Source organism: Podarcis cretensis (genome assembly GCF_951804945.1).
Source record: "Podarcis cretensis genome assembly, chromosome: 12".
In the NCBI taxonomy this organism is placed as follows: Eukaryota; Metazoa; Chordata; class Lepidosauria; order Squamata; family Lacertidae; genus Podarcis; species Podarcis cretensis.
This window is the reverse complement of record NC_137181.1, coordinates 52,324,854-52,337,170: the sequence shown is the minus strand read 5'-3', so window position 1 is coordinate 52,337,170 and position 12,317 is coordinate 52,324,854. Positions and strand designations below refer to the sequence as shown.

The 12,317-nt window shown below is 42.4% G+C and overlaps 1 protein-coding gene across 21 annotated transcripts in view; it reads right to left on the bottom strand.

Annotated features, from left to right (window-relative positions):
• Positions 1 to 12,317, bottom strand: part of ARPP21 (cAMP regulated phosphoprotein 21) — a 256,531-nt gene that overhangs the window by 66,318 nt on the left and 177,896 nt on the right. For 18 of the 21 annotated variants that reach the window (XM_079947781.1, XM_079947782.1, XM_079947784.1 and 15 more), the window contains 2 exons: positions 10,468 to 10,521; positions 6,960 to 7,192 (listed from right to left, as the gene is read on the bottom strand). In XM_079947781.1, coding sequence (XP_079803907.1) covers positions 6,960 to 7,192; positions 10,468 to 10,521 — 287 coding nt within the window. The remainder of the gene's footprint in view (positions 1 to 6,959; positions 7,193 to 10,467; positions 10,522 to 12,317) is intronic. The other 3 variants (XM_079947773.1, XM_079947778.1, XM_079947775.1) reach the window with 1 other exon arrangement.

Below are 12,317 nucleotides of genomic sequence, written 5' to 3'. Positions count from 1 at the left end.
TCTACCATCTGAACTACTAGACAGTTACAAACAGAAGACAAGTATTGGTGTTTGCTGGATGACAGATTTTTACCCCATGAACCCCACTTATAAACTTTTCCTGCACTATCAAGAATGTTGCAGTATGCCGTAGCAGGGACACACTTTCTTTGAGCGTTCAGACTAAAGGTCCATCTAGCTAAGCATTCTGTTTATGACAGAATGCCTCTTGCAAGTTTGCAGTCAAGGGATGAAGCCAACAATCTACAACCACCTCCTGTTGCTTGTTTCCAGCACTTGATATTCAGCAGTTTGTGACCTCTAAATAGGAAGGTTCCATTCAGCTGCCATGGACCTATTTTACATGCACGTGTGTCATCCAGGGATGGGGAACCTGGAGCCCTCCATATCCTGTTGGGCAACGACTTCCACCATCCCTGACTCTGGCTCATGCTGGCTGGAGTTAAAGTCCAATGACATCTGCAATGCCACAGATTCTTCCATCCCTGGTCCAATCCCTTTCAATGACATCAGTATTTTTAAGAATTTAAACATCTGAACAGTCCCTATATAACCTGAAATACATGTGCCTCCACCTACAGGCTTCGATTTCTGCAGAGAAGCATGAAGTAGAATTTGGGGGAGAGTGTGTATTATTTATTATTATTATTATTATTATTATTATTATTAATCACTTTGAATAATCCTCCTCCTGGTACAGCAATCCCTTCTGAATCCATTCCCCACAGCCGTATTTCTCCTGGCTTCTCCAGGCTGACTGACAGCTTCACTTTATGTTCTGGCATTGGAAACTACGAGCTTGTTTTGACAACCAGTCTTGCTCTACCCCCCCCCTTCCTGCACCCTTTCACTGAGTTACTGCAGCTCCCCCCCCCCCCTGTTCTGGGTCTTGACAAGCTTTCAAAATTTAAAGGGAAGGGAGCACTCAACATTTCTAATCACCCTGCAATGGAGAGGATATTATCACTGAAGTGGTTTTAAATGTGTCATAAGAGATTTCATTTGGAGGTTAGGCGAATACCTAGGGTAGATAAACTTGAATTATTGGTGCTCCTCGTGTATTTTTCTTCTTCTTGGGAGGGTTGATGTATAATTTTAGCAACCAAAATGTTATGCAAGTTTTAAGATCCTTTAGTGTGTGAAGTCTGGATGCAGGGAAGCCAGGGGAGTGAAAAGGATGGGAAGAATGGAGTGGTCGGGCTGACTTATTTCCCATTCCCAATCCTCCCTCTTTTGCCATTAAGTCACTGCAGCTGAATGGAATGCTTTTTCCTTGAGCATGTATGTGAACTAAGACCTATGTTTAGATCCACACCTGCTCACTCCACCCTTCATCCTGCTTCTACCCATCTTATGCACATAAAAACCCATGTGCCATGCCCATCCCTGTGCAGAGAGAATGGATCGTTGGTTTTTTGTTTGTATTTTTATTAAAGATTTTCTTGGTTTACAAAAGTATGTGCAATGTCTCTCTCTTTTTTTTCCAGATCAGTTTCATTTGTTGAGACATTAAGAAGAAAAGGGGGAAAGAGGTGGAGAGGGGAAAGGTGAGTGGGGGTGGGTCTGGTGGTGATATTTCTATTTTACGTAATATATGTGGGGTTTTGTGTCAGGTTCTCTGCTATTCCCTTGTGTTCCTTTGGTGGTGAGAGAGGTTGGGGTTGGCCTAGGGTGTGGTTGTTTGTTTGTGACTGGCTGTGGTGATCTTTGTTTTCACGTGTGGGTGGGGTGAGTGGATGTTTTGGATCAGGTTAGGACTATCAGAGGGGAGGAGGATGTTGAGCTGTTGAATCTGAAAGATCCCGTGGGTGGTTCAACATTAATCTGCATCCCTGGGTAGCATCTTAGGCACCAGTTGGTTAAATGTTTGGCTAGCCTAATAGGCACTTCGACCACAGTTTCCCATATTTTATATAAGCTACCTTGCTTATATACTCTTGCTTAGGTCAGATATAAATGTATAAATCAAATTAAAAATGTTATTAAGGATTTTCTTTAGCCTTTTGCATAGTTAATAGCTAAAGATGTTTCTTCAGAGGATATTAATGGCTAGAAGATGCTTGCTTAAATAAGCATTGATGGCTTTGGATACCCAGTAGCTAACAGGTCCTTGATGATATACCATATTTGCCAGAGTGTGAGCTGGAAGGAAATTATTTGGAAGTTAAAATGGAATAGATGTCTGAGTTACTGCAGCTAGATTTCAAGAAAAGCCTTGTGGTTGGGGGCTCCAAGGATGTGCTGCTATTTTGGAGGGAAATGTAGCGATATGGGTGCTTGCCTGCTTCCCTTTGTTCAAATTGCAAAAAGGGACATCTTATAAATTTCTATTCTTCAATGTGTCAAGAGGGAAGTCCCCAACACTAGAAGAGTTCCTGTTTTGGGCTGGAGAAAAAGAGCAACACCTGGATTCAGAGATTAGAAGTGAAAGCAGAAGCCCATAAACTATACCTAAATACAAGAAAATATTTGGTAACAAGATGGAAGCTGAAAAAGCAAGAACCCCCTACCTCATCCACACATGGCTAAGTACAGACCTGGACACAGGCAGCCCCCAGGACACATGGAAAAGTGGGAAGTTCCACTTTAAGCAATTTAAGCAATGCTTTAAGTTATAAATTCTTTTATTCTGAAATGTAATGAAATATGGAAAACTTAATAAAGATTATATTTTTTAAAAAGGAAAAGTGGGAAGTTCCTTTTCCCTTCCCTATCTCTAGAGAGCAGTCCCTATCTCGGGGGTGCAGAAAAGTATATTCATTTCATAGGACTGGTAAAACCAGGACACATCTTAAAAGTATCAGAAACTTACTGCAGAATTCTGTATTCAAAAGTCACATCATTAAATCCTCCTTTTAATGATCATTCTATGATTCTGTGTGGACCAAAGCTCATGATGCGGTCCTACAAATCACTTCTAGAGATAACCTCCCGCAGCTTCCCTTACAAAGGGAGCAGAAACTCTCTGTGATGAGGGCTTTCCACTGATACTATCCCAAACCATGCAGAAATGGAAGTCACTCCAGCTTGGATCCCTTGGAACCTAGATTGGAATTTTGGAGTAGACCTCGAGCCTAACAAGCTAAGCTTCAACCCATAAGGCAGGGATCCCCATTCCTTGATGTCACAGACTGCCTTCTGGACAAAAGGGCAGGAATAAACACATACTAAAAGGGTGCCAAAAATTTCCAGTATGTATGCATTCTTTGCTAGACTTCCATTCCACCTTTCCTCCAATATCAAGTCCAAGGTGGCATATGAAAGAAAGAAAGAAAGAAAGAAAGAAAGGAAGGAAGGAAGGAAGGAAGGAAGGAAGGAAGGAAGGAAAGCTTCAACCAAGCTCTTGGAGAAACAACAAAAAGTGTTTACTTGTTTCTTAAGTAACAAGGAAAGAGATGCTGTAAAATGCTGCCCTTGGAACTTCCTGTCAATCCTGAATGTAGGGAGTGTGAATGAATGTCAGTGATGGATGATGCTATATCACTACTATTAATAATGTCTTTTGAAAGTAAAGTAATTCTAAGTGTGAACCTGCGGATCGATAACTTGTTAGAATTCACTGTGCTGCTGCAACTAAAGCACAGAACATTATCAGAACTTGTATAAGGTAGTCAACATTTTCAGAAATTTAATCTCAGTTAGCTTCTAAAACTGAATAATGTTACTTTTATTATTATATCAATATATTTTTTAAAGAAGAGGATGTAAAAAAATGCACCACGTGGCTGGTTGGCATAGCTTTAATACCAAGCTAATAACTTGGATCATGAATGACTGTGCAAAGCCCATTCAAAAAGTGTAACCTGCTCTTCCACTCCAAATATTAGTGATTCAGTCACTATAGGGGAAGTTAGCTGAATGATCAGAGGTTTTTTTAGGAACGTTCACCTCAACTTTTCCTGGATGTGCAAAGAGAAAAAGAAAAGAAAGAAAATTTGGACTTCTCACACTAGCAGTTCATATTTGGATGAAAAACAATGGTGTTTTATTCTATCACACCATACTACATCAAGGAGCAGCTGATTGCTACAAGTTTTAAGGATCTGGGAACACAAGACTCCCTAACTTTCAGAAAACTGCACATACACTTGGGAGTCTGGTTAATTTTTTCTGCTGTCTGTGCTGCCAGCCTAAGGTTGGAATCTTGGGCCTTATGCCGTGTGAGGTCAAGGAAGGAGTATTTATTTGCCCCTTCAAACTCTTGTAAGAAGCAGAGTTTATGGCCAGGACAGGCCTCAGCTTTGGATATGGCCAATATGGCTGGCCAGTGGCTTTGCCAACAGCCCACTGCTAACTGAGAAGATCTCTCATTTCTTAATGGGAAAAGTAACTGGCAACTGTTGAAATGAAGTGGGGAAAGGGAGATCAGCTTAGAAGCAGCTGTGATGTTGCAGGAGCCTCTGTGATCACCTCTCATTTCCTAGGGGGAGTAGTGCAGCAGGGAGAGTGGAAAGCTCATTTGTCCCTCATTTGATGGGGACATCTGGAAAAGGGCCTCTGGAGATGACTCCAGGTATAAGAGGAGGCAGCACTTCTGACCCTAAAATTATTCAGGGACTTAAAGGACACCAGTTTCATTGCAAGGGGCTCAAGGATAATCTCCTGCTGAAATGTGTGCGGGAGAAAGCAGGGCAGTGATTCTTTGATGCTCGCTTTACCCCACCAGCAATGCTAGGGCTAAAAATTGTGTGCACAACAATTGTGGGGTGTATGTGTGAAAGGATGGAGTAGCGCTGCACTGTAAAGGGGCCACAAACACCCTGTGCTCAAGGGCCCATAAAACCCTGCACCAAGCCTGCTTGCGAAGGTCATCAGGTTAGGGCAGTGGCATCAGCCCTGATGGTTGCAAAGCATGGACACACCATAAGATGAGAAGAGGCAGCAATTCCGAAGATAAAATTGCATATTAAAGGGAAAGGTAAAGGGACCCCTGACCATTAGGTCCAGTCATGACCGACTCTGGGGTTGCGGCGCTCATCTCGCTCTATAGGCCGAGGGAGCCGGCGTACAGCTTCCAGGTCATGTGGCCAGCATGACTAAGGCGCTTCTGGCGAACCAGAGCAGTGCACGGAAATGCCGTCTACCTTCCCGCCGCAGCGGTACCTATTTATCTACTTGCACTTTGATGTGCTTTTGAACTGCTAGGTTGTCAGGAGCAGGGACCAAGCAACGGGAGCTCACCCCGTCACGGGGATTCAAACTGCCGACCTTCTGATCGGCAAGTCCTAGGCTCTGTGGTTTAACCCACAGCGCCACCCGCATCCCTTTAAAATTGCATATTAATGAAGCTTAATTAACTTTGCTAGGTTCCCCCAGGTTCCCCCACAAAGGAATGAGATCCTCTGTATTCCACGTATGACCCAGAACATTTGTTTGAAAAACAGGCAAGTGGGGAAACTAATGCGTTTCTTCCAGCTTATGGACCTATGAGCAAAAACTCATTTTTAGATTCTCCTGTGTTGCATTTGAACTGATGGGAGTTCAACTGATTGCTCCCTTGTATCATAATATGATCTGCGTATCTCAGTGGACACTCTTCTTCCACTCAATTTACTGTCAGTTCTCCACTGAACAAATAACAAAATCTGAAGCACAGTAAAGAACATACTGCAATATGTCGGAGTTTTGTGAGCTATTGCTAACAAAGGTTTGGTAAACCGAGTTTAAGTTTGTGTCTGTACAGCTCTCAGAAAGTGAAAAGCAGTAAATGCTAAAATCAATTTGTAGGCATGGCATTATTAAGGATTACATCCTATAAGTTACAGAGTATTCTTATAAGCACAAACCTTGAACCTATACATGCCCTTCCATCCCACAACTGTAGATTTCGTTTGACCTGAGGACCACTGAATCCTGAACTTAAGCATCTTGTAGAAAAGTATTAAAACATATCTATTATATCTGGCTTTGGGCAGCTGAGGCTAAAGAGGTAAAGCTGTGGTGTATTCTTTGTATATAATGTACACGAAGAACAGATTTAATTCCAATTTAATATGTATTTCCTTTAAGGTCATATGTTTAAAAGCACATGTAACATTGCAGCTAAAGAAGCCTCTTTGCTTCCCATGTACAAAATTAGTAGATCCATCTCCAAATAATAGCCATAGTTAAAATCAAAACTACGCTTTCTTTTTCTTTGTGCTTCCAGAATGAGAAATTAAAACAACATGCGAACACAGAGTGCACATTGCATGCATCCCATTTCACATGGAAAGAGACTAATGGAACCTGTATGTTTTGGGCCCTTTTTGGCCAGGTTTCTGAAATCCATTTTACCCACTAATTATAAGAACCCTGGAGAAGTTGGCATTGCACCCACGAATGAAGGTGAAAGACAAAGCGCTAGCATATTTACCAGTGGCGTAGCGTGGGGGGTGCAGGGGGGCCCGGCTGCACCGGGTGCAACATCTGGGGGTTAGGGTTAGGGGGCGCAAATCCACAGGTTAAAGGTAAAGGTAAAGGTACCCCTGCCCGTACGGGCCAGTCTTGACAGACTCTGGGGTTGTGCGCCCATCTCACTTAAGAGGCCAGGGGCCAGCGCTGTCCGGAGACACTTCCGGGTCACGTGGCCAGCGTGACATCGCTGCTCTGGCGAGCCAGAGCCGCACACGGAAACGCCGTTTACCTTCCCGCTGGTAAGCGGTCCCTATTTATCTACTTGCACCCGGAGGTGCTTTCGAACTGCTAGGTTGGCAGGCGCTGGGACCGAGCAGCGGGAGCGCACCCCGCCGCAGGGATTCGAACCGCCGACCTTTCGATCAGCAAGCCCTAGGCGCTGAGGCTTTAACCCACAGCGCCACCTGCGTCCCATCCACGGGTTAGGGGGTGCAAATTACTTGCCTTGCCCCGGGTGCTGACAACCCACGCTACGCCACTGATATTTACTGCAGCCAGCTCAGATGCAGAACACCCACCCTCTTAGCAGAGAAACCTTCTGACAAACCCAATACAGTACTAGCTACCTGTTTTAGACAGTTTGCCGGTACTCCTGTTGCTTGATGAGCTGTCTCCTCTCGTCAGAACAGTTATTCCACCAAAACTTGCTGTCTTTGTTATGGCTGGCTTCAAATTGCGATTGGAGCTGTCTGAGTCTGTGCTGCTCCAGGGCCTCTGGTGGTCTGCCCATTTTAGCTCATTATCAGTACTGCTTTGCCGGCTGCCAGATGTCTTCCCCGTACTATCCCTGTTACCCCTACCATGCAAAAGTGGGGAGGGGAGAGACAAAAACAAATGTATCAGGCCAGAATCCATTTTTTGCTCAAGCTGCTGCAAATCTGAAAGAGAACTGAGGTTGGTACACACATGAGAATACACGCAAGCAAAAAAGTCAGGATATTTATTGAGTGATTGGTGGGCTAATGCAAAGGGCTGCTGGGCTGCATTCAGCTGAGGGATAACAAGATATGCAGGAGGAAAAGTAGGTCAAAATTTTATCTTTGCCTTTGCTGTTGTGCATGCTTTAGCAAGAAGCCCAACAAACTTCTTTGCCGAGTTTGAAATGCAAGAGCAAATCTGAGGGCACAAAACCATTTATGCTGGAAGAACAGCAGGATGAGATGCAGCCAGATGTTTTGAACTACAACTCCCAGTCAACATGGCCAGTAATTTGGGAGATGGGAGTTGTGGTCTCTTTGCACAATTTAGAAGCCTATAGAATTAACACCGTGTTCTGCATTTCAGAATACCATGTTAACAGCTAACAACACAACCATGCAATCAGAGAGGCTGGCCTCTTTTTTTACAGGTGTACTTTACACTTCCCTGTAGTTTCACACTTCTCCCACGAAACCTACTTTCACTTCGGTTTCAATTAATTCAAGTTCCACATACAGTCAAAAGCACTTGCAAAAAATAATACACATAGCAGTGATAGTCCACCTCTGTACCTGAGTGCTACATGTCACTAATAGATACCCCTAAAACCTTGCATCCACCCTCATCTTTGTTGTCAAAAACTGCCATTCTGAGGGCCAAACGAGTTGAACCATTAAATGTGTGAATGCATTTAACATGCTTTGTTGTTGTTTTTTTAAAATAGTAACTGGTAGGGGGAGGCAATGTGGAATATTGGGTGGGGAAGGGTATTTAAGGTGCAGTAATTCAAATAAAATGTTTCCCCTGAAGCTCCTATCTGCCCCACTTTGGTGGGAAACACAGCTTTGAGTGGAGGAACATTGCATGGGAGGTCAATGTTAAATGTCCCTCCTTGTCCGCTGCAGTCCTGCTAGGTCCCTCAGTACAGACACATTAAATGTATTCACACATTTTATGTACTTGCATGTTTGTCCTGGGCCAACTTGGAATTTTTCAAATATATCTTCTTTCAACTCCTTTCGGGGTATTTCACCACACACTTGTACTGAGCCCTTCAGTGGCTCTCTCTTCTTCTATAGCCCATCAAATAGATTATTACTGTAATCTTAAACCTCTTAATTCTGCTTTGCTATAATTATCCTTTCTTATTAAACTTTGAGTTGCCCTTTGCTCTTACCCTCTTCAGTAACCTGCCTATTTATCCACTCCTCACATAATTGCCTCGCTGCCGCCTTCAGGCCTCATGTGCTCCGTACAACTTCTACGAACATTCCCTTCGCCTATTCATATTTCCTAGCGTGACACTTATGACAATGCTCCTGGAACTCAAGCATCTATTAGTATTTCTCTGAGCTCCTTAATATAGAAGTTGTTTTCTTGAATCGTTTGTGAAGAAATCAGCAAAATATGCTCATTGAATGCAAACGGTGACTAAGTATATGGTATTGTATCCAATACCAAACCCTCCACAAAATAGGGAGTGTGCCATTTCTCAAATTGTTACCCGGAACTTCACACTTACACATTAGAAAACAAAACTACACCCTTACCTTCTAATAGGCATATCCAGTAAACATTACAGTTCACCACATGTAGCTGAGGCTTACATTTCTGTACAGTGTTTGCTGTTTTACAATTTGACGCACAGAGAAGGAGACTGACTATCATACGCACCAAGTACATTCAACTCACTCAACTTAAAATAGGACCCTTTACCTCTAAAACATAATAATTAAAACTATTTTCTTCTTAAGGGTCTCATATTTGTTGCTGCCACATGCTAGCAGCAGAAGGTGCATCTCAAATCAGAGGAGAGCAGATTTTTCTTTTTTTAAAAATCAGCATTGCAATGAAATTGCCTTTTAAATACTCAGGGAAGCCTGGCTATAATTTTCCTTTTGTTAAGCACACAAACCAAGACCCAGAGATCCATCCCATGTACAGGAGGTTCCAGTGTACACAAAGAGCTTCTGTACACATTAAGGCTGGACGATATATCATCCAAAACTGGTTTGAAGTCCATATTGTGATACCGGTTTCATAATTGTTTACCTGGCAATATATTGCGAATCATTATGTCTGTGTGTGCTATGCAAAAATCACAATGTGGGAAAAACCATGAAGCCACCCAGTGCTTCTTCATAGCTCCATCTTTATTTCAGACATTGTGATATATCAGTATATCGTGATGTTTAGCTGGCAATATATCATGATGTTAAAAACCAACCCCACCACTACTGCAGACTGTTATATGTATCTCAGTGTTCCAGCAGATGTGAGCGTTGAAGAGCAAACCCACTGCTTCCATGAGCTACCTGTGTAGAAAGTGCTTTCTAAATACAGTGGTACCTTGGTTTAAGAACAGCTCAGTTTATGAACAACTTGGATTAAGAATGCTGCAAACCTGGAAGTAGGTGTTTTGGTTTGCCTTGGAAGCAGAACATTTTCCGCTTCCTGTTGAGTGTGTTCCATTTGTAAATTGAGTCCCCTGCTGCTATGGGAAACCACGCCTTGGTTTAAGAACGCTTTGGATTAGGAATGGACTTCCAGAACAGATTAAGTTCGTAAACCAAGGTACTACTATATTAAAAATACTAAAAATAAACATAAACAAATAAAAACAGGGGTAGAAGGGGGTACAGATATGAAATCAGCACAAATCCTGGCCTGTTTCTCTGATTTCACTGACATATTTAGAGATTTCAATAATAGATGCTGAAATTTCACTTCACCATGGTGAAATGACTCCCTAGTTACTTATAAAACTAAAGCCTTCTCTTCCCTTTGTCCTACCAGGATCCCTAAAGTCAATTGACAGTCTCAACCACAATTGGGTATACTATCTATGTACTAGATCCATATATATATATATATATATATATATATATATATTCAGCTGTGTAACTTTGTCCCTTTGGAGACTAATTTAAGACTCAGTCTTAAGGCACTTCTGAAAACTTTACTGGATATGACATTTCCAGGAGAGGAGCTGGGTGTGGTGTGATCAATTTGAGATCTTCTGAAGATTATCTGAATATTTTCAATATTTTCATTTAGGTTTTGTTAATGCCATAGCCCACTCTGAGGTCAAAGATAAACATTTAAACAATGCAAAATTATAAATATATCCTTAATGATCTGCATTGTGCATACCTGAAGAGCTGCCTTTTCTTAAGGGTTTCATTGCATATGCTATCCTCCAAGAGCCTGATGAAAATGAAAAGGAAGGAAACACATTCAAAAACAGGGCATTTTGAAAACTTGGATTTAACTCGATGCTTCAGCTGTTATAGCCATATATTTTTTTTATCATGCTCCTTATTTTTTAAATAAGACTGCAGTAAAAGGCACAACAGCTTTAGTGCAGGAGCCATAAGGATGATTTTGGACTCTCATCTTTGATATTGATTTGTGCCCACTGAATGGCAGTCCCTTTTCTATAAATGATTTTTGCATTAGTTGCAACATGTTTGCTATAAAAAATATATATATTTATGGTAGTGCATCACTCCGTAATGTGACACTAGAGTAGGCTCTGATAACATTAAGACACTCATTATTTTTCAGTAATGTAATTGCAGCCAGAATAATTCCATTTCCCACAGGTCAAGAGCATTTATATATCTGAGAAAGACAGCATGAACTCTCCTCTGAAACTCAGAATATTCACATACTGTTCTAAGGTGAAATGGCCACCATTGGTGGCAGATTTTACCTGTCATTAAGGGTGGGAGAGATCCAGATCAAATGCTTGAGGCTGTCCATTTGTGAAGTTCCCATTTATTCCAGTGACATTTCCTTGGATATTCAGTAAAAACTAGTTACATTTCCCCAGTGTGTGTGTTGTGTGTGTGTGCATGCATTTGTTTGTTTTTAATCACTGCTATAATATGTAACACACCTAAGAAATTAGTGACTTAAGTGCATCCCATCAATTACCGTATTTTTCGCTCTATAACACGCACCAGACCATAACACGCACGTAGTTTTTAGAGGAGGAAAACAAGAAAAAAAATATTATAAACGAAAACAGTGGATATATGATTTTTGTGGTTCATGCTGTGGCCACAGACATGTGATCTGACAGTGAGTTTGGAGTAGCCCAATGCAAAAATCCTGAGGATCCATGTGGATCCGTGCTTTGTAACCACATTTTTGCACCACTGCGGCCCCAGGCAACAGTGGGTGCGCGATTTTTTTTGGTGCAAGATGTAGCCATGGACATGCTATGTGATCTGATGGTGAATTTGGGGTGACCCAGTGCAAAAATCCTAAGGATCCATGTGGATCTGTGCTTTGTAACCACGTTTTAAGTGGGGAAGGAAGGAAAAGCACTCAAGGGACAAGGAACACGGGTGGGGTGTGTGGAGAAGGATGCTGCTAATAATGCAGAAGAGGGGTTTAAGGGGAGAAGAAGCACGTGTGGGGTGTGTGGAGAAGGATGCTGCTAATAATGAAGAAGAGGGGTATAAGGGGAGAAGGCTCCTCTCCCCTCCCGCTTTGCTCCTTTAAAGAAGCAGGCTCTCTGTCCCTCTCTCCTCCCCACTCTGCGGCTCTTCTCCCGCTTTGCTGTTTCAAAGTGAGCCACGGAGGAGGGAAGGAAGGGGAACCATGGATCCTCTGCTCACGACTGCGGCAGATCCCCTCCGCCACCTGCAGGCATTCGCTCCATAACATGCACAGACATTTCCCCTTACTTTCTAGGAGGAAAAAAGTGAGTGTTATGGTGCAAAAAATACGGTAAATGATATATCATTTTAATACCCCTTTGCTTATATTTAAACTGAAAACCTCTGCCAAATGCTATGTATTCCTCTGCTCTAATGTTTGTGTATACTCCAGGCAGAGGCAAACTTGGCCCTCCAGATGTTTTGGGACTACAACTCCCATCATCCCTAGCTAACAGGACCAGTGGTCAGGGATGATGGGAACTGTAGTCTCAAAACATCTGGAGGGCTGAGTTTGCCTATGCCTGATATGCTCCATGCTAGCTACTTTAAGTT